At 42.7% G+C, this 22962-nt stretch overlaps 1 protein-coding gene across 1 annotated transcript; it reads left to right on the forward strand.

Annotated features, from left to right (window-relative positions):
• The first annotated feature begins 20040 nt into the window (after positions 1-20040).
• On the forward strand, positions 20041-22211 carry RAP2B (RAP2B, member of RAS oncogene family). Its single transcript, XM_080798360.1, has one exon. It carries the CDS (start codon positions 20158-20160, stop codon positions 20707-20709), a length of 552 nt encoding a protein of 183 aa, XP_080654486.1. The 5' UTR covers positions 20041-20157; the 3' UTR covers positions 20710-22211.
• The last annotated feature ends 751 nt before the right edge of the window (positions 22212-22962 follow it).

The following is a 22962-nucleotide window of genomic DNA, read 5'->3' on the forward strand; positions in this document are numbered from 1 at the left end:
ATAAATAAATCATTTCCTGAGACCTCCTATTGGAGGCTTCTTATGTACTTTTTTTTTTTTGCTTTGTTTTGCTGTAGAAAGTTTTGTATTATTTTTGGCATTAGATATTTGCTTAAAATGTATTTCTTCCTTAACTACAATGAAATAATTACAGAAAATTGGTCAGAAGAAATTTTAGAAAAGAAAATATTGACTGAACTCACAGTCATGTAAAAGATACTATTTTCCAAATTCCCTTAAAACTGACATCTGGTAACCATTGCATTTTAAACATATTGAAATGAAGTCCATCTTTACATGTTTCCAGATGCTTTTCTTTATGTTCCTTTTAATGGGCAACACCAACCTACCAACTGTTGTACAGTAAGTGTTTGGAAACATATTTAATGTCTTTAGCAATATTGCTTTACAAAGGAAAATGGTGATAGTTGCATTTTTAACACCAATTTAATTAGTTTTGTCCTTTTCTGCCCCTCTTAAGATTAAAAGACATGCCATTCCCTGTAATCTACTTCCCCTCTCAATTCTTCCCAAGTCCTCAGCTGGAGGATTTCTACCCATAGCATTTAAGGTAGAAAGACTAATAGGACAATGGAACCCTCAACTTGGTAGGGCCATTATGGGTCCAGGAAATATAATTATCCTAGTTACACCAGATCTTTGAAGTGTGCTTCATAAAGTGAGAAGCAGACCCAGAAAAATGTGTGCATGAAGCCATTCAGATTCAAAAGAGGCATACCTACTACGAAAGTAACTTATTAGTCTAGAATAAAGGGGTAAAATGTTGAGTGTGCAATTAAAAAAAAAGATCTCTAAACAGAGATCAGCTGACTGCCTCTCTCTTTTCTACTTCCAGCTATCAGGGACCCTCAGAGACCATCACTCCATCTTAGAAATTGCCTGGGACATGTTATCACATTATGTGCCTCGGGCTGTTTTTCCAAGATTCCAAGTGTATACTTATGCTATTGGTGTTATTACTATACCAATCACTGATCTTTCAAAAGACTATCACAAGTGGTTAGGATTCTGTTTCAAAGCTCATTTTACATCAATTATGTTCTTGGTGTTTTTTTTTTCTTTCTTTTCATTGTGATAGAGCTTTTATATAGCAAAGCATCTGGTCCTAAATGTAAGGCTTGGTGAATTTTACATATGTATATGCCCATGTAACCATCACCCAGATCAAGACACAGTACACATCCAGCCCTCAGAAAATGTCAAGTCTCTATCAGGCAATTCCATTCCCCAAAGTGAACTTCTATCCTAAACTCTGTTTCCATGGTTGAGATGATCATGTTTTAGTTGGCTTGTCTTGATCTCATCTAGAAGAGTGCTTTAATCTCATTTGAATCCTAATTTTAGTGTAGAAAAAATTAATTTAGGGAAATTTTCCTATAAAGGATAACCCTGACCAGACCACGTGGATTCTACCAAAGTAGAAAAAAATGAGTATGTTTAAAAGTTCCCTACCTTTTTCATGCTGTGTCTTTCCCTGGTTTCGATGCCCACTTACCTGCCTCCCCACCTCCTTACCTTGTACTATAATAAAATCTCAGGAGGGAGGAATTAGGCCTGATGGGCAAATCTAGAGAGGGATGAAAATCAAGAGCCATTGAGAGAAATGTGGGGGAGAAGACTATTTAGGAAAGTAGTTGATGATAGCACGGATTAGGGAGGAAGAGGAGTTGAAGATCTACTGGACAGACAAATTACTAAAAAGGGAACTATTGTGGGCAGAATTTAATGATTCAAGGATCCATAGAGTTCACCAGTCTCAATGAGCCAATTCATGCATTGGTCAATACCTGATTAATAAATGTTTATTGAGTGCATCGTAGGACTGATTAAGTGCTGTCATATTACATCAGTGTGAGGAGCCATTTAGCATCTTGTCCTCTCAGAACTGTCTTCCATGTTTGTTATCTAAGCAAGCTTTGCCTTTCAATCTGGAATATACTATTTGGAAGTACTGCTAGATACTGTTCTCTGGCTAATTTACTAGCTGAAGCAGGTTCCTTTAATGCCAATTGGTATACTATGGAGAAAGATATCCTAATAAAGAAGGTTAAGGGCACATTTCTCGTAAGCTAATAGAAAAATACAATCACTAGCATTTCAATATAATGACTTAAATGATTTTCATATTGAATATACATGGATTAGACTACTGAAGCAGACTATTAGCATCTTTGTATAAACGGTTAAGGTAAAATATTTTGAAAATAAAAGCACAAAGTATACTTTTGGATCAGGCTTTCTTTTGTACTGCTCTTCTTTACAATGTTAACATTTCCCTTAAATTCTACTTTTTTCAATAAGAAACCTGCCCCTAAATTAAGGCCAAATTAAATCAGACTTGATTCTTCATAATTGTTTTACACAGTAAAACTCTTTAACTTTCACATTTATGCTTAGACTGATCTAGAAATATTACAAGTCAAATTGATGCCATAAAGTGGAGGTAATATCTCTATCTAGGTTTTTTAATAAGCATGACTATCCCAAGCTAATATTAATGAAGTAAGCATCTGCAAGTAAACCAATTTGATCATTTCTTCTTTTTTTTTAAATTAAAGCTAGGTTCAATAAATATCTTAAATAACTAGGCTGAACTTGGTTGAACAATGAGGTTTAATTAACATCTTCAAGAACAATCTGGAAGGAAAGAAAATGTCATAAAGGCTTACAATGATCATCCAGAGCCTGTACATGCGTAGAAGGAGAAGAAATTATTCTATTTCTTCGACTTGGTGATTAATGTTTACAAGCTCTGTTGAACTTGTGATTCTCTTCCAGCGGTTGCCCCTGTGATTACTGCCCAACCTGTAAATACGTGACATTTATGAAAAGCACCCCCTTCCCATTTGCCACAGGATGAATCTAACTCTAGTAGTCTAACTTTCATCAATACCGTGAAGGGATTCTCTTGTATGATCACAGAACTAACAGAAGAGTGGTGAGATCTGATACATCCTAGTGGCAAGGAAACGGAAGTCAAAGTCATAAGCAAAAGAAAAAGCACAGAAGGTACTAAAGGAGAGATGAAATGTACATAAAGCTAAGTCTTCTTAAAAGAAAAATCTTCTAGGGACAGATCCTAATGCAAACAGGAAGTGACTGGAGAAAGTTGGGGTTAGACGCCTTTGGAAAGGGCCTCAGGGGCTCTGAAATCTAACTTCCAAAGCCAGTGGGTGTGGGCGTGTGAGCCGACAGGTGATAACCAATCAAAAGCAGCTGTTGAAGGCCTTTCTTCCTTCCCTGAGCCAGGACTTACTGGGCATTTCTAGAGCTCTCCTGAGATCCCTTGAAGCAGAGCTTTTCCTATGTAAGTCCTACATTCAGTGCCAAAATGTTCCCCCCCCTTCCTGTGCTGATGGAGAGGCAAGTGAGGGCAGGATGGTATAACCTTTTGATACCAAGTCATAACTTAGAAGAATGTTGCCCCAAGGATAAACTGCATGAAGCTCATTAAAGGAAACGCTTGCAAAGACCTCAGGTGAAACTGCTCTGCCCACTCCCTATGACACACAGCACGGTGTGTGACAGAAACCCCAGGATGGTTAGGGAAAGCATGACCAAGCATTACCAAGGCGGAAGCTGGCAGAAAGGAAAACCCCCAACGTGTTCTGTCAGGTCAGCAGTCAGTTTGGCTATAAACAAGTACGATTGCGATGTTATGAGGTAATCTTTGTCTGACTCAGTCCCCTATCAGAAACTCACAGGTCATTTTCATGAATCTTCCCTCGAGCAAATAAAACAGTTTCGCAATGATGCCATATTTAAGTGTTATTATGTTTCTGCTCATCTAATCCTCTACTTATCCTCTCCTTTACTTACATCTCTTGAAATGGATCCAGTCATAATACAAAGTGAAAGGAAACAAGGAAGGGAACTGTCAGTCTCCCTCTGTTTCTGGCCCATTCATCCGTCTACCCTAGACCACTTTCTACAGGAGCAGCCATGTAGGGACATCAGATAAGGGAGAATAGATAAAGCATTTGAAAGCAGAAGCAATTCAAAATCACTGCATTCAATTCCCTCAGTTTCTGGAAGAGAAATGGGAATGCCCAGAGAGGAAGAGTGACTTACCTAAATGACACAGAAGTTCGTGGAAGATCCTGAATTACAGTTCCAGTCTTTTGCTTCCCAATCACAGTCTAAAAGTTTTAAAAGCTGAAAGGGGCCTCGACAATTATGGGGCACAAGAATTCTCAAATTCGACTAGTGTTTTGTTCAAGAAAATCTTCTCTTAGAGTATAAACTAGCTAAAGTGGCCATGTTCTTGCCTTTGAATAGGAGAGGAAGAGACTGAGGTCCCTCCTCAGTCCCAAAGCTTCTCCCTTTGGAGGAGGCCATTGGAACACTGCTCCAAAATGATGTGAAAACCACCCATGTTTCCTGATGCTGTCATTTAACGGAAGGAGAATGTGGAGGCCTAGTAAGGCAGAGCAATATACTTGCTGTCCAGAATATTCAAGCAGAAAAGTTAGAGCCCAGAGTGAGAGCCTCTCAAGTTTTAAACAATTTAAGAATTCAGCATTGAAGTTGAGGTTTGAATTTATTTCCTTGAGGTGAAAAAAAAGGGGGGGGGGCATGACTCACACTGTCCACAAGGAGAAAAGGTACCACTGCTCAAGGGGAAGTTACACAAGGCCACCACCCTCCATCTCTCCCAAAAATCAAACCCAGTCCTCTCAGTACTGTACATCTCACAAATTGTACACTTAGCTGAAGTGTGAACATCTGAAGTAAGGGTACAGAAATCACCCTGCCCCTGAGTGCACATAACATGTCTTTCTTAGGGGTTTTAGGTTATAAAATTCTAAGGCCATGGAATATGTATAAACGAATCAAAGATTTTTCTCAGTAGCCCATCTTTCAAAGATGACTGGACAGATTTATTTTATGAAACTTGGGAGAATATATTTAGGATGGTCTGATTTCTATTATATACATACATGAAATCCACTTTCGGGGTCCTAAGAATTATTCAAATTTATAGCCAAAAAGTCACCTTCTTGGAGAGGCCGTCGGTGAACCTTCTTCCATTGCTTCCCCACTGAACTCTAGAGATATACATGCTCTTTGCATTAAAAAATGTTGCTATGAGCAGACAAAACAATGGATGGTTTCATGAATGTGCAGCAAAGCTCAAGAGAAGCTGTGGAGATATATTTTATTAAACCATGGCTAATGAGTCACCTAGCAGCATGAGGCAGACCAGCTAATATTCCAGAACTTTAAGTGGATATAAACAAATTACTTAGGTTTATTAGGCTCTAGCTTTCCTTTAACATGACCTGCTCCCTAACAGCTCCAAACCAGAGTACAACCCATTAGCCAGATTTCACAGGAGCAGGATAGGCTCCGTATTCATGTCATTATTTAAGCGAGAGTATAGCTTTTGCTCTTCATGGAATTACTGCCCAAAATAGTGACTCCCAACTGTGATGCTGAGACTCTATTCTGCAATTCCTGAATAACAAGGTTTTCTCAGCATCAAGGTCACTCTACTCTCTAGATTCTATAACTTAATAGAGGACAGGGCAGTGTGCAGCCTGAGTGTGGGTAATATAAAGGCACCTGGGCACACTCTCATTAGCACATGGGACAGTCTATCCTTCAATTAAAATACAAAAAAAAAAAGGGCTCTGGAAACTTAGATCTATGTAGGAAATCTCTTGACTCGTAATCCAGGTTAAAAGACACATATCTGTACTACTGACTGTAGCTAATTTCTAAGGTTAAATTGCTAATGGGTAACAACTCAAGACCTCTGACATTGCTAGGAAACAGACCAGCTCTAAATAATAAAGAAGGTGTAGGAATTGGGCCTCTAAGTAAACAAAAGGGTATATTCAGTGCAAGGCATTGCCAGCAGGGAAGGAATTTTCTTTTTTGGGGGGGGGGAGGAATTTTCTTGCCCATGGAACCCGAGAAGGTCTCTGCTTTTCTCTGGGAGCTTACATCTGATCCACAAGTGAAATCACTGTAGAATATCATACTCTCAAGGCCATTCAGAAATTAGAGAACTCAAAGTAAAACTTAATGTCTGTAAATACTACTGTTCCCATTCTATGAACATGTGTTTGTGTTGGTTTAAAATATCAATGGCTGCTTTTGATTATAAGAAGAAATGGGTCCTGTCATTCTGGCTTTACCTATATAGAGCAATAAGAAATAAGGCAAGGTGCTTTATCCTAGAGGCTATGGTCTCATTGATTTATTTTATAGTCATTCAACAAATATTTATTACACTTCTCTTAATCTATCTACTTGCTTACTGATCTGGGTATAATGGAGACAGACAATGTCTCTGTCTTCATTAGGCTTCTAAGTAAACAAGTGAATTAATAAATAAAACATAATTACAGATTGACTAAGTAGAGTGAAACAAGCTGGGTGTTCAAATAGCCTACATCAAGAGGTGACAAACTTTTCCTCTGAAGAGCGACACAGACTGTGGGTAGGCTATATGGTCTCTGTGGCACCTAGTCCACTCTGTCCTTGCAGCCTAAACATAACCATATACCATATACCACACACACACACACACACACACACACAGGTTGGCTGTGTTCCAGTAAAACTTTATTTATCAACTCTAAAATGTGAATTTCTTGTAATTTTCACCTATCATGAAATAGCAATAATTTATTTAAACTATTTTCAAAAAAGGTTAGCTTGGTGAGTTATACAAAAGGGACCCTGAAGTGGAGGGTCAGATTAGGACTGTAGACATGCCTTGCTAAGGTCTGAATGTTTGTTTCCACCCAAAATTCATGTGTCAAGGGTCCTAGTGATGGTATCAGGAAGTGTGGCCATTCGGAGGTGCTTAGGTTATGAGGGTGGAGCCCTCATGAATGGGCTTAGTGTTATATTAAAGAGATCCCCATCGAGCTCCCTAGCTGATGCTTCTCTGCAAGGACATGGAGAGAAATCCAAAGGCTGACACTGGCACTCCTGATCTTGGACTTTCTAGCCTCCAGATGGTGAGAGAGAAACTCCTGTTGTTTAGAAACCACCCAGTCTGTCCCACCTTGCTATAGCAGGCTAAATGAACTGACATGCCCTTTGCCTTGACTCCTGGCTACGTGATACAGAGAGAGTGGGACACAGTTAACTTAAGTGGAGCTTGGTACGACTTCTCTGAAAAGGTGACATCTCAGTAGATGAGAGGAAATCAGCCGTGGGTAGAGCTAGAAGGAAAGTACCCAGGGCAGGACAAATAGTCAATGAAAAACTCCAAGCAGTGTAAGCCCAAAATCCCCATGATGTACCTTGGGGTTTATTAAAGAATGAAAACTGAAGCAAAAAACCTTTAAAACTAGATGCCTTATTGCATCTGTGGGTATTGATCTCCGGTCATTAGTTGATAAACGTTATAAAAGGGATGGAATAAACATGGCATAAATAATCCTTTAATGAAATTTCACATGCTCTGTTATTATCTCAGCGTTGATTGAATGATGGGCTGCTTTTTTTTTTCCTCTGTGTAGGATTACTTGGCAGAGTAAAAGACGAATCATTTAAAATCTCCGTGTCAATTAAAGTGAATTATCCTATAGAAATGGTAGACATTTATCATTGACTGTTTCTACTGTATGTCTATGTCATTGAGCACGTAACCATACGTTTGCTGGCCAAATGTTATCATTCACTTGAGTAGGCTTTGTACAATGAGATTACGTGCAAAGATGAATAAAATATACTTAGTCGTATATTCATTCAGAAGTCTACTCATCAGTGTCTTACGTATATATAAAAGGCTTTTATGTTCCCGCAGACTTGTAACCTGGCCATCTGGATAGTACAATTGGAGGACATCCATAAAACTGAATGATGAAAAGAAATGTCCAAATACTGTTTTATATAGTGTTTTTTTCTGAACCCATACTTCATTTGTGATTTCAAAGCTGGCACAGGAAAAAAAAAAAAAAGGAATAGGAAAAATTACTTGCAGAGACACCTTATGTGGAAGAGAGATGATTATTTCTGTCTATATTTTAAATCCATGACAAAACTCCAAATCTTACCCAGATGCTGGTAAAAGGGAACATTTTCTTCATGTTAGAAATAATACCCAGAGAACACACCCATCTGTCTGTTGTAAGAAAATGTCCAAGTCACATGTTTATCAAGAGAACCCAAAGTGTTAGAGCTAAAATATGCCAAGAATAACAACAACAAATATCAAAGGAAATAGTGGGCAGTAGGACTTTAAAATGTGTTTCTGGTGAAAATGGTATCCAGGGTATCTGTTACAGACAAAGTACCTCACAAGATTAAATTTATGATGTTAAAACAGAGTTTTAAAAAAAGATGGCTAGGAGATTCATCTCAGATGTGAAATAGAAAAATTGTGGATGATATCATTAAAACGTTTGGTGCCTATTTCAAATTTTCACCAGATGAATAAATGTATCTTAGTTCACAGAACTTTGACCCTTGTTAACCTGTATCACTGCACAGTTTAAGGATGTGGCATAGTGTAGGAATTCGAGTGTTTCAGGTTTTATAATGGGTTGTGACAATCTTTGGACATAATTTTAATTAAATTCAACAATCACTTACCTTACCCCTTACAGGGTCCTATATATGAAAACGAATAAGATTGAAATATTTCCCCAAGATTTCATGTCCATCCAAAACAAACAATCTTAAAGAACTCAAACTTGAAGCAGAGAAGTTAAATGCCATAATAGAGGGGGAAAACGTGAAGGGAGCAGAGGGAAGGAAATGGTTAATCCTGAAGGAAGAAACTGAGGATGTTTCATAGATGAGCTGGCATGTGAGCTGGGCCCGTAACAATGAGGATATAGGGGAAAGCATCCGGCCACAGGCTTTCTCATCCATGGGAAACCATCTTATAGGTTTTGGAGCAGGAAGTGCTCTGAGCAGTTCCGATTTGTTTTTGTTTTTCACAGTTTTTAAAAGTTGTAAAATGGAATAAACGTACAGAAAAGTACATACCTTATAAATGTTTGATATCTTGCTTTTTTGTGAAACGAATTCCTATAGGCATGACTCTCCTCCTACCAAGGGAAAAGCAAAATAAAGCATTAGTGCAGAACCCCAGAAGTTCCTGAGTCAGAGCTGGCTTCGTGGGGGTCCAAGCCTCCCTCTCTGGTCTTAGTGTTCTACTGCTGCATCTTGAAATTCTTAATTTTGAGTAAGGGATCCCGTTTGAATAAGGGATCCCGCCTTTATATTAGGTCCCACAAATTATGCAGGCTTTCTTGTCCCTAACCCTCATTTTCTAAAATATTCAAACATGTAGTTTCCCTCCTGAGTGTTAACCATTATTTTTTATTTTCTTTATACAGTTTATTCCCTAATTGCACAAGAACAAAAAAAAAATCGTTTAATTTTGTTTTTTATGAACATTAGGTAAATAGAATTATACAGTATGTACTTGGTTGTGTCTGGCTTTTTTCACTCAACATTTTGAGGGAAAGAATCCTCATATCGTGATTCATTCATTTTCTCAGTTACATTTGCGATGAGCTCTATCTACCAGATGACTCATTTTTGCTTGGTAAGAAGGGAAGAGCAGACTGGGAGCAAAGGGGCCAGCAAAGGAGAGGCCAAACTTACTGGTAACGACAATGCAGGAGCCTGGGACCTATAAATAATACCACAGGAAAATCTCTGCTCTCTAGAAACCAGTATTTCAGAACTCTCAGACTTTTAGAAATACTGCAGGGCATAACAGACTTACGCTAAAACAACAGCAACAACAACAAACCCTGCTTTGGGGCAAAGAAGCCGGCCCTGAGCATCTAGCAAGAGATGACAGTAAAGTTTGTTTAACAAACCAAAAGTTATCCCCAGCATGCCATGTTGCCCAAGAGAAAAAAAAGTATTCTAATTATACACACACACATTTATATGTATATGCACACATATGTGTGATTTATACACTTTTATATTGCTCACATATACTTCTTACGGTGCACATGAACTCAAGTATAATAGTAGCATAGACTAGAAATGAGTGTGATTTTTTTTAATGGAAGTAGTATAGACAAGTAGTAAGAAAGTAATTTTTTAAAAGGAAAAGGAAAAATAGCAGAGACGACCTGAGGCTGCGCGGCAAAGTTGGTGGCAGCTGTGCTGGGATCCTGGCGTCTGTGATTAGACATGGATGGGGCAGTGCCAAGGGGCGAGGACTGGAGACAAAGCGGAGAAAAACTAGACGATCCTGCAGAGTGGGTGGTGGGTAGTCACCTTTACCATGTACTCCCTATATCCGTGATTGGCGCTGCATTTTCTGAGTGATTTTAAATTCACTGGAAGCCTAGGGGCTTCCTGGGTGTCTCAGCTGTAAGCATCTACCTCCGCATTTCGGCTCAGGTCAGGATCTCCGGGTCTTAAGATCCACCCCTGCCTCCAGCGCCAGGCTCATCAGCCGGTCAACTTGGGATTCTCTCCCTCCCTCTCCCTCCGCCCCACCCCGCCCCGCGCAATTGCGCTTCCAAGCACATGCGCATGCGCTCGCGCTCGCTCTAAAGAAATAAATAAAATCTTTTTAAAAACAAAATAAAATAACCAGAAGTATTCTAGTAGAAGACGGGATCTACTTACAGCAGTGTTTTATTTAGTTGGTAACCCACTGAAGGTCTATCAGACACTACAGGTTAGCGTTCTGGGAGACAGTCATTATTAAACACACGTGACTTTTTTTTTTTTTTTTTTTTTTTTAAACACAAGTGACCTTAACTAACAAAACCATCCCCGGTGCGGTAGAGTGCTAAGGCAACACCACGGAGCCAGTCTTGTTCCACAGCATGCATTCCGCGCTAGCACTAGGGAAAAGCAAAAGGCAGAAGCGTTTTTAAAAAACACCAATAATCTAAAATAAAAAGGAGTTCTAAAAAGGGTAAACATTGTGAAAAATGATTACAAACAAATAATATTTGTTATATTAATTTTTTTATGTCCTTATTATGTTGAAGGAACTGCATTGGGCAGTTTCACATATGACACCACACTGTCCTCATAACAACCATTTATATCCCCACTATACAGATGAGGAACTGAAGTTTAAAGAAGTTCAGTTACCTTTTGCTGTACAACAGCTTACCCCCAAATTTAACAACTTAAAATAAGGAAGGCTTATTATCTCACAGTTTCTGAGGGTCAGGACTCCGGGAGCAGCTGAGTGGAATGGACTCTTTGATGAGGCTGTCCTCTAGCTGGTGGCTGGCCTAGCAGTCATCTGAATGCTGGAACATAGTAACTTCCAAGTTCACTTTCTGGGCGACTGGCAGGCTTCAGTTACTCACAGCAGCTCGAGTAAGAACCTCGGGTCCTAGTCACATGGGCCTCTCCACACTGTTGCCTGGATGTCCTGAAGAGGAGGCAAAGAGAGCAAACCCAAGGTAGAAGCTGCAGTAACTTAATATAACTTAATATAACTTAATCTTAGAAGCCTTACACCACCGCTTGTATTATGGTCCATTGGTAATACAGTTCAACACTGAAACAGTGTAAGAGGGAACCATTCAGGGGTATGAATGCCAGGAGGTGGGAACAGTAGGAGCCATCTTGGAGACTGGCTACCACAGAAGGTAAATAAGTCATCCAGTTTTACATCTAGAAGTGACTGAGCCAAAATTTGAAAGTATGCCTGTCCGTCTAAAATTCCAATGCTCCTTCTACTGCATAGGATTTGCCGGACATGAAAGATTTAATTTTTTTAAAAGGTCTTTTGTTTTTGTTTTGTTTTGTTTTGTTTTGTTTGCAGGTTTTTGTGTAAACCAAAGTTAGGTTACCCAAAGCATGATATCATATACACAACCAGACTTGAAAACAAATAAGGATTTTTAAATGTGATTTTTTTTTCAATGAACAGATAAGGGGTTGTATTTACCTCTCACCCAATATTGATTGAACAGGCATGAAAAAATAATGTGTAAATTCAATTGCCTGAAAAATCTGAAGTTTCAGAAGAGTGATCTGATGTTTGGCTTAAACACTGTAGGTTGACTTACACAAGACTATTCTTTATTTCTTTCTTGTCTTCCTTCACTGTAAAAGGTGGAAAGGTTAAATGGGAATTTTCCCAGGCTCCTTTGCAACTAGAAGAGCATGCAGTGCAGAACTGGTCAGGGAAATTTAAGGGGAAGTCTCTTGGTGGTTTTGTTTCATGATAAAGCAGAAGGTCCTTCTTCGGCATCCTTAGCCCCTCCCTCCCAGCCCCACCTTCTTCCTGCCACAAAAGCAGATTGATCTCTGGGTCTCATTTCTTTTCACTGAGCTGTTGAACCACATCCAGAAGAACTCCAATTCCAGACTTCTTGTTATGTTAGAAAGAAACTTTTATTTCTTTGGCCTCTCCATCCCTTAGTTGGGTTTCCAGTTAAGTGCAGCCATAAGTATTTCTAATTCTTTCAGTGTGAGGCAACTTTAGGAGATGTTAAAAATAAGATCAGCAAATCCTAAGGGAAAGAGGGGGTGTTAGAAAAGTTTTGTGGCTTAAGAAACTTATTTCTAAACAATTTGCCACGTAATCTAGATTTCTACATTATGCCAACTGAGGGGTAAGACAGCCACAATGATGTGTGTTATAATTATTATTTTTCCTTAGATTCTAACAACAGCGTGGGCAGCTAATTTTTTGCAAATAGTGCTGGAACCTTCTATGGGTGTCTCTTCTGACCTTTCCCTGACCAGCCTTCCTGACTGCTCTATGGTTTGAACCATTCCCTTTGCTCCTGTGTCAGCTCATTATGTTGAAGTCTTTGCCACAACTGCTATGACAATGCCCAAAGTGACTATTTTTTTTCTGTGGCTATCCACTGAAGAGATATGCGCTGCTATAGAGGTCCACCCAGGACCCTCTGCAGTGGCTGCAGCTCCCCAAAACTGCGGGCCCCAGCAACAAATGTTGCAGAAGCTGTGGGCCAAACGTTGTTGGCATCTCAGTTGTCTAAAGACCTTGCTACTCCACTGCACTTGCTTTTCTTTGCATTAGGGAGTCTCATCAGGGCAGCCCCAAGGGGTAACTTGAGAGGTGAGCCCTACATTGAACAGATATCTCTCTTTCTCTCTGATTATTCCTGCTCTCCTTGCATCACGTTTATGAGCCTCAACAATCTCTTCCCTTTCTTCTCCAATGGTACCTCAGTCTCTTACAACAGCATGCTTTCGCTGGCCTGATTTACTGCCTGGGACCTTCCTCCCCTGGCTTGCCCACATCTTAGAATGAAACCACCTTAGGCTCAAGCTATAATTCTTGAAACATAAAAGTTGGCCTAATTTAACTCGTAGCTTTATCACTAATAAAAGTGTATCTGAATTAAACAGAATAAAAATAGACTGCTTCATATTTGGGAAGTTACATGGCACAGTCCCAAAGCATCCTAGTGGTTACCTGTTGCTTACAGAGTAGAAATAATGCTTGGAGAGTCAAAGATAGTCTTGCTTGTCCAACCCACCTTTTCCCAGCATTTTATTTTACATTTAATGAAGGATCTTCTCAGAACCATAGGCTTCCCAAGGATAACAAAACCATTCTGTTTTTACAAAATTGTTCAGCTCACCCAAAAGAAATACAGTGGTGTCTGTGAATGTTATTTCTATCTTCCAGCCACCAAATATTAACTGCCTGGGTCACCCTATAGAAAACGTGTTATTCGAGATAGGAAATGTTACTACATATGAGGCTCTATGCGAAAGTAGATTTATCAGACATGTAATTTTCAGAAATTTCCATTCCATTATTACAATGAATATACAATTTTAAATGTTGCTTATGCCTGGTATTCTATTCAAATCAAACAGAACGGTTGAGAGAAAATTTCAGCCTTTAAACCATGTTAGCAAAAGTATTTTTTTCCCTCTTTCCTGATAAAGAATTTGTGACCTTGAGAATAATTCAGTTCCCAAACACGGTAGGACACACAGAAGGAGTGAGGGGCAGATTTCTTATAAGCCCCAGGGAAAACTTAGGGCAAAAGAGTTGGAAGCCTGGGTGCACAGTGACAAAGAAAGCACAAATGTGTTAATGATGCTGAAGTCACTGAGAGGCTCTGAATGGTGCTGACACATCAAAGGGCACTGTTTTCCACAAAGAGGAAGATCATTTCTGGAGAGAGACAAAACCATTGGGGAGAATGCAGCTGAAGCCCTTGATTCACTGGTCAATTGAGCAGACAGGCTGCTGTGTTCTGCGGCCCAGAGGTCATGAACCTGAACATGCTTCATCCCACCTTCTGGACAAACAGGCAGACTACCCCAAACCAGGCTGTCCTCAGGGACTACGTGAAGAAAACAACTTCCTGGGCAACTTGAACATACGAGAGACAAATATTCCCATCAAAACCCATTACATAAAAGAGGAAAATTCTTTGATAGATAAGTACTCAAGATATTTGTCTTATTTGACTTTTAATTTCTTGGCTGTAGACTATGTGAAGCCAGAAGTTAAAACAGCCACGAGAAAACTAGAACTGGTTTCTACATTTTAAATAATTCTATAATAAAAGGCATAGAATAGAAAACTATAAAATAAATATGTAAATAAAAGACAATAAAATAGAAAACTATACAAAAAGTTAGGGAGTTTTGGGGGGTCATTTGTTATTTTCACTTTATTCTTTCTCCTTTTTTTATACATTAATTTCTTACAGTAAACATATACTACTTATCTAATGAAAATATATAACTTTTTCTTATTGTGAGAGAACCCCCTACACAAGTACAACATTTTCTAGACCAATATTCCACTACTCAAAATGACTCATTTTCTGAGGTTAAGTACTCAAGGTTTTATTTTAATTTAGCGTGCAACAGAAAGAAACACTCAAGAGACCACATAGGTAAGACAGTTTCATTGAGCTCATTTAATTTCCCATGAGTAATGAAACTTTTCATCACATAAGTCAGTGGTTTGTGTGTATTTTCATGAAGGTTGGCATATGGGAGATACAGAGTTAATTTTATAATTATTTATTTGTATGTGTTGATACAAAGCCCTCAGGAATTTTTTTAAATTTTATTTTATTTTTTCAGTGTTCCAAGATAGCTCTCAGTAATTTTAACAGAATCTGACCAGAAGATTTATCAAGACCCTTCCAAAAAAAAAAAATTGAATTGGCATCTTCACAGAATTGGCATCTTCACAGATTCATGGAAACCAAATTTAGCAGCTTAGCAACTTCACGCTGCGAACCACACAGTCACTGTTAAAAACAGTTTCATTTCTACTCTGATTCCCAAGACCATACCTGCCCTCCCAACTTTCAGCAGGTGTCTTGCCATTTCTGTTTATGGAGAGAAGGTTGCTTGTAGCTTGAACTTTCTCAGCGTCTCACCCTCTCAGCTCCAGTTCAGTTCTCTTGGCTTTTCTTGACTGTCGGAGAGAAAGGATGTGTCTTTGGCAATCCCACTCGAGTCCTCAGGCTCCTCCTCTGTCCTCTCCTCAGAAACTTCCATTCAGTGGACATCCTATTGCTTGGATTTTAATCTTTCCACCTTTACTGATGCCCTCCTTTCAAATGAAAAGCAAAATGAAATGGGACCATAAAAAATGAAAGTGCTCCAGGAAAACACTAGTTAAAATATCTACCCAGAGGAGGCATCAGCTAAAACTACAAACATGATGAAATAAACCTCTACTTTCTACAAACATAGAGGACAGGTACCATCTAACTGTTCGAAGACCCAACCTCAGTGTCACAGAAGATCAGCAGTCCCACTGTGTGAGCAAAGGCCAAGGGATGGTACACTTGTTTATGCAACATACATAGTCAATGGTTCAGCAGTCCTTACCTGGTAACCTTTATATTAGATTGTTTTCTAGAAATGCCTTTTCATGTTATGTGCAAAATTAAGCCATCTTTAGAGAAAGGGTTTATCCAATGGATACTTTGGTATCTTTCTTCAAGACTGCACTGATTCTGCGCTTTCACCCAAATAAGGGTAGACTCTGCTGATCTTAAAAGTCATTTTTATGACTCAGGGAGACTGAAACATTAGTATACATTTTTCTAAGGATCCAGGAAGTGTTATGTCTCACCAAGGATTAATATAATCTTCTACTACAAGCGGAACTTGGAAAAGGAATAAAATGTGATTCATATATTCATCAGTAAATACTGATGGAGGGCCTCCCATGTAGGCACTGTACTAAGTGTTATAAGGGACAAGAGTGGCTCCAAAGATAAGCCAGATATGGACTCTACCCTCAAGGCATTCACACGGTGCTGGGTGACAAGACACAGATATGTAAATAATTATGGTAAAGGCTAGATAATGATTCATGCCATGAGTGAGGCGAAGACATCTAACAGATTTCATAGGAGGAAGTGACCAACCTTAAAAATTTCTGCATCAGCAATTTCCTTACTTCATTTTGAAGCCCAAAGCCCTGGTGCAAATCTTTCTGTGGGAGACTACCTGAATGTAATAAAAATCACTACCGAAGAATCCCTAATAGAAAGCATTCACAAGGTGGCATCTTTCTGGTACTCATACCAAGATTCAATAATACCCATCCACATGACTACCTGAAGTCCTGACGGTGGTATCTTCTAGATGGGGCCGTCGGGCTACCTGGGGCAGGGTAGTAATTGCTATGCATTTATGGGATACTGCAGCTTTAAAAGCATGTTTCCATCCATTATCTGTTAATTATTATCCCCGAGGACAGGCTGGCACCATGTAAAATGCAGCTAGGACACCAGGGTTCTAATTCTGCTCAGTTCTCTCTGATGCAAAATGAGGGGTTTGGTCACTAGATTCTCTCCAAGGTTCCTCATGTAGCTAGGTGGGTAAGACAAATTTTATTATCACCATTTTATAGACTAGGAAACTAAAGTCAGGAGAGCTCAAGGAACCTGTAGATAATAACTGATATCCAGCTCTTGAGATTAGACACCAGACCTGTAAAAGACAAAGCATTTTCTACTATGTCATGCTGAGAACCCCCCTTAGTAAGAGGACAAAGAGAGGCCCACATAGCAGTAATCTAAGTAAGTTATAAATCAAGAGAATGAACTGTTAACAAAATATGATCGTTCTATCTTCCCACTCTGACAAATACCTCTTTACAAGAACCTGGATGGCCAGGTGAGAATCATGAATTCAGGGACTCTTCCAAGGAGGAGGCTGGAAAGGCGCAGTGAAGGGGAAGCTGATGCTACTGAGTCCTCTTCCCCCATCTGGTAGGGACCAAAGTGCCTGGGAGGGCGCACCTCAGCCCACAAGTCCAAGCACTGCCCACACTTCAACAAAAAGCCATTCCTGGACACAAGACTAAGTTCAGAGGCCCATCCAAGTCCTGGAAGAGGGTTTCTTACTCTCTGGGCAGAGGATTCCAGAATTCTGACTCCCTGGGGCATGGTCTAGAAGAGGGTTCAGGTTCCTTGACCGCATGGGAGGGGGCATTAACAAAAGGAGAACCACAGAGAAGAGGTCCCTTGGGTTTAAGAGACAGTCTGATCACACTACCTGAAGACCAAACCGAAGAAAGAGTAAAATCCCGGAGCTTTCTGGTGAGAAGGTAGTATGGCTTAGTAGTCACAAACCAGGTTCTGCAGCGAAACACCGGGGCTGGGATCCTAAGTTGGCCACTCACTGGCTGTGAAATAGCAAGCGAGTTAACCAACATCCAGGACCTCAGTTTCTTTATCTTTAAAATACATGTAATAAGTATTATGTGGAGTACACGAAACACGTAAAACCTTTGGCAGGCATTAAATGCTGGGTAAATAAATGTTGCGGGGGTTCTCTTCAGCCGCATTAGGTGAATGCGCCTCTGAGAGGCTTTTCTGGAGAATTATATAAGCCTAGTTCTATCCAGGCTCTCTGATAGTCAAGGTTAAACCGTTCTCTCCACTAAATAGTGGTGCCAGGGTCAGGGATGGGCACCAACCACCCCACCCCGCCCATGTCCCGCCGGGTCGATGAAGGGGGACTTCGCCCGGCAGATTCTGAGCTACAGCCAGGAGCTCGGGAAAGGTTAATTCGCAAACGTGGCCGTGAGTCACGGCGGGACTAAGGAACTGAAACCAAACGTTAGCACACAGCCTGGTTCGTCTGTGTGATGCGCAAGGGGAGTGGGAAGTAGCATCGGATAAAAAAGGCAAGACTCCGGAGCCCGGGTTGACGCAGCTCAGTCCCCTCCTACCCGCTTCACTTTAGGGCTCACGCAAACTTCGCTGAGTCTTCTGACAGGTCTTGACATCTCTCCTCCGCGAGGAGGGAGGGAGACTCAGGGCAAGTCGAGACATCTCCCTCGCACCTCCCGTGAGTGCGAGCCCAGCCAAATTTGCAGACTGCACGCCCAAAACGAAGACGTTTAATAAGGGCAAGCCTGGGCATTCCCCCACCCCTCCGGGTGACACGAACTCAAGGTGGCTCATCTCCACACCCTAGTCCCCCCACTTCCCTCCTTGCAAAAACAACTTGGAAATTTTGCTGCTGCTTGCGGACCAAGAACTGTAACTAGACCTTTCTGCTCCCGTTAAGGGACAGTCGTGACTGGGCACTGCGAAGTCAGACTCTCTCGAAAACACCAACAAAGAAAACTATATTTAGCTCTGAGCTCTCCGCCTAAATTCCTCTTATTTTTTCACTCTGAGCTTCAAAACGACTAGGTTGGGGAAGTGGGAGGAAGGGGGCGGGGGGAGCAGCAGAGAAAGAACAGCTGTGCCTCCGCCTCTCAACTCAATCTCTATAAATAACCAATCATGAGCCGAGGCTACTTTTTAGCCAATGAAGCAACCCAAACTGGTAAAACCTTGGCGGTAGCCAATGAAACAACAGTTAGGGGTGTGAGATTTGCGCCCCGGAACCAATGGGCCCCGAGTCTGGGAGAGGTAATTTGAGCTGGAGTGTGGGTGTGTGGTGCAAAAGCTTCCTATTTCTAAGCCCGAAAACCTGTTCTGCCCACTGAGCATGCCCTGACTAGCTGCGGGCGCCGCCACGACTTTTGGATCGGGTTGCAATCCGACCGCCGGGTTTCCGCCCCAGCCCAGTAGGGACGTGGGTGGGACCCGCCAAGTCTCAACCCCAGAGAGCGCCGGTCACAGGAGGCTACCCCGTCCCCTGTCGGGACAGGGTTTCAGCCCTGAGTTCCCGTTTTCTTTGTCGAGAAGCTGAACTGCAGGCAGAGTGGCCGCAGAAGGCCGAGTAGTGTCTCCGAGGCGAAGGGTTTAGAAAAGCTGCACCGTGGGTGGGCAAAGATGCTCCACCCGCTGCTCTCGCACTCAAATGCCCTTTGGGTCTCCGACCCGGAGACGACGCACACTCGCTGGGGGCTCGGAGAGTGGAGTCCACAAGCTTTTGATAACGGGAGTCGGCAAGAACACACCCCAACCCATTACGGGAGCGGCCCTCCGCGCCCACACGCTGCTTGCAGAGCCACCGCCCAATGCACGAACCCATCCTCCCACACCTTCATCCTCTCACCTGAGCTTTTCCAGCACCCCTCAAACACCTACACACCCCCATACATTTCTCAGCCAGCTCCTGGACTAGAGCCTCTCGCAATCCGCTCCACCAGACTCAAACTGTTAGCCCCACCCTCGGGCCCGCCCCCCGCCCGGTCCCCCGGAAAACCAGGAGCGGCGGATCAGGCGGGCGCGGCCGTCGGCGCACTGGGCATGCTCGCCGGGGCGGGGAGGGCCGGGCTGCGCGCGGCGAGTAGGAAGCCCTCGCCCCGCGGAGGCTGCGGGAGAGAGAGGGCGATGGGCCGCGGCGGTGGGCGCACGCTCTACGGGGACTCATGCCACGCGCGTCCCTGTCCGGCGCGCAATTAGCAGCCACCTCCGCAGCCCACCGCCACCACCCCTTCGCCCTCCCGGGCGGCCGCACCGAAGAGCTGCAACCGTCGCCTCGCACAGGCTGCCGGCATTGTCCTCCCGGTCCGCCGCCAAGCCTGCCGCTGCCGCCGCGGACTGCTGCGGGGCCCCGGACCCGCGCTCCAGGGACGCGCCGCCGCCTTCGCCGGCCCGGCCCCCGGCTCCCGGTCCCTGGCCCCCAGTTTGGTGATTTCTGAGCCCTGCGCTCCCTAGCCGCTCTCTCCTAGGTTTTTCCTGCAAAGCTGAGGAAGAGGAGAAGTCGCCCAGCCGCCAAACCCAGGCTTCCTCCGGCGCGCAGCCCCGACGGGGCCGCGGCAGGCGCGGCGAGAGCGCCGACGGAGCCATGAGAGAGTACAAAGTGGTGGTGCTGGGCTCGGGCGGCGTGGGCAAGTCCGCGCTCACCGTGCAGTTCGTGACGGGCTCCTTCATCGAGAAGTACGACCCCACCATCGAGGACTTCTACCGCAAGGAGATTGAAGTGGACTCGTCGCCGTCGGTGCTGGAGATCCTGGACACGGCGGGCACCGAGCAGTTCGCGTCCATGCGGGACCTGTACATCAAGAACGGCCAGGGCTTCATCCTCGTCTATAGCCTCGTCAACCAGCAGAGCTTCCAGGACATCAAGCCCATGCGGGACCAGATCATCCGCGTGAAGCGGTACGAGCGTGTACCCATGATCCTGGTGGGTAACAAGGTGGACCTGGAGGGCGAGCGAGAGGTCTCGTACGGCGAGGGCAAGGCCCTGGCCGAGGAGTGGAGCTGCCCCTTCATGGAGACGTCGGCCAAAAACAAAGCCTCGGTGGACGAGCTGTTCGCAGAGATCGTGCGGCAGATGAACTACGCGGCGCAGCCCAACGGCGACGAGGGCTGCTGCTCGGCCTGCGTGATCCTCTGAGGCGCCCGCGGCTGCCGCGCGCCGGCCGCGCTCTGCGCACAAAAGCCAAACGCACCCGACTCTCTAAATGTGATTTCTCTTCTTGCTTTGAGATTGGAGACGACTTTGCATTGGCCGGGGTGTCCCGGGAGCCCGGCTGGCCTCTGCGGCCGGCGTCCCCTGCCTCCGCCCCGTGTCCGAAGGGGTGTCCCGTCCTCACCATCCGACACCCGGTGGAAATGTGGCTCTTGGAAGCATGTACGTTTCTCATTGATTTTGGTTGACGCATATTTCCCAGTTTAAATGCCGTTAGGGCGCTGTATTGGCAGTTTGACACCGGCAATCGAAAGTTTCAGCGTGGAAAAAAAAAAATGGGGTGGGGAGGAAGAGTACGAGGAGGAGGTGGAAAGGGAGGGGGGATTCTCCCCCACCCCCAACAACCCTTTTCTAGTTCCAAGTTTTAAATACATGGAAGGAAATCCGGGAGAACCAAATGAAGGAGCAGGAGGAAGGGAAGAAACTTTTGGTTTTTTCCTTGTTTTCCAGGAGTAGCTGGAAATTAAGATGGGGTTCCTTTTCTGCCAGCTTGGAAGGGCAACCCTGTGACTGATTGTGATTCTAAGGATGTCTATGCAAAGTTGGATTCTTGTTACAGTGTATCCAATCTGAAGTATGCACATCTGAACTGGGACTGTAAACACTGATGCCAATACAGTGTGGGGTGCCAGAAAGTGTCTGCTGATATTTGTGGAAAAAAAAAATCTATTTTGTTTACCTACTGTATCAAAGGGGAGTCTGGGGGAGAACGGTAGTATTTTTTTTTTTTATCAGCTGTGAAAAAAAAATGTTACAGATCTGCACATTTTTGTGTGTACTATTGTGTGCCTGTGTGTGTGTGTGTGGTTTTTCTTTCTTTTTTTTTTTTTTTTTTTTGAATTTAGCTTTTTGTTCTTTTTGGTTGGCAGTGACAGGTTTTGATGACTAGCTCTTTAAAATACAGTACAAAGACTTCAAAAATGTGATTCAGGGCCCCCAGCACCCCTGTGTCTGCAGAGTGCCTTCAAAACTCAGCTGTTCAGCCGGTGCCAACCTGTGAACTTCCCACCATATCCCAGAATCTGCTATTCCCCAAACCACTTCCTAGTTTCCTTTCTGTAATCTTCCTGAAGGAGCCAGGACAATAGGGCCTGTTGTTTGGTGAATTTCTTGATTATTTCCAGCCTTTAAAATGTAATTTCCATGTCTTGCAATGGGTTTCCCCCCCTTCTTTCTTTCTTTTTTATTTTGCTTCATTTTGTTCAAATGTTCAGGTATTTAGCTCCCCTTTTATATTATTTTTTTAAAAAATTTTGGTTATCTGTTCTAGGGTGTTCCTCCAGAAGCAAAGAGCAAAATTTTACTGTTGTGATGTACCAAGAGAATTCTAACTAACTGTAATTTTTAATTCCAGACGCGTTTAATCATTGTCTCTTCATTTTAAGACTTTTAATACAAATGTCATTTTTAAAGAAACAAACCCAAAACTATCGTTTGTGTTTCTGTGTTTCATATTCAGTGATTTAATACAGTATCATGGCTGAGGTGGATGGGGGCAGGTGCTTGATGCCCGCAACAGAAAAACCTCAGTGACAAGTTGGGTGACATTACTTCCAGCTCCTTAAATATGGAAAAAAAATCATAAAGGTCTAGGAAGCCCTGGGGTATGGCCACTATCATTTAAGTGCAAGATACGAAGGATATTGAATCTGTTCTGCTGACAGGGAGCAGTTTACCTCACTGTGGGTAGAGAAGGGTAGAAACCAACTGCTAATACTGCCTTAGATTTGGTAAAGTCGCCAATCTCCTGACCAGGCAGGAAAGAGCTTTTAACTTTTCTCCCCCCACCCCCCCCCCACCCCGCCAATGTTTTGTTCTGTTTAATTACATCATATATCAAGTCAAAAACATGTTTGAAGATGATTTTCAGTCCTGAAGTCACACCCAGTACTGTTTTCTGCAGTACATTTGTATGGGTTGCAGAATCTTAATAATAGAGGTTTTGATTTGGAAATAGAAAGAAAAAAAACGAAGATGTACCCCTAACTCCCATTAAGCTGCAATTTGTGGACCATTTTGACCTCATGAAATTTTCCTTCTAACAGTAGGAGGCAGTGTGAGCTGCTGCTTCTTATTTTATTTCAGTTAAGGGCCTCTTTGGTAGTATAACCTCTGTAGAATAAAAGAAAATATATGACTGTACATCAAGAGTGTATGTGATACATCTCAGCTGTGTGA

The sequence above is a fragment of the Martes martes genome, assembly GCF_963455335.1.
Source record: "Martes martes genome assembly, chromosome: 1".
NCBI classification, from domain to species: domain Eukaryota; kingdom Metazoa; phylum Chordata; class Mammalia; order Carnivora; family Mustelidae; genus Martes; species Martes martes.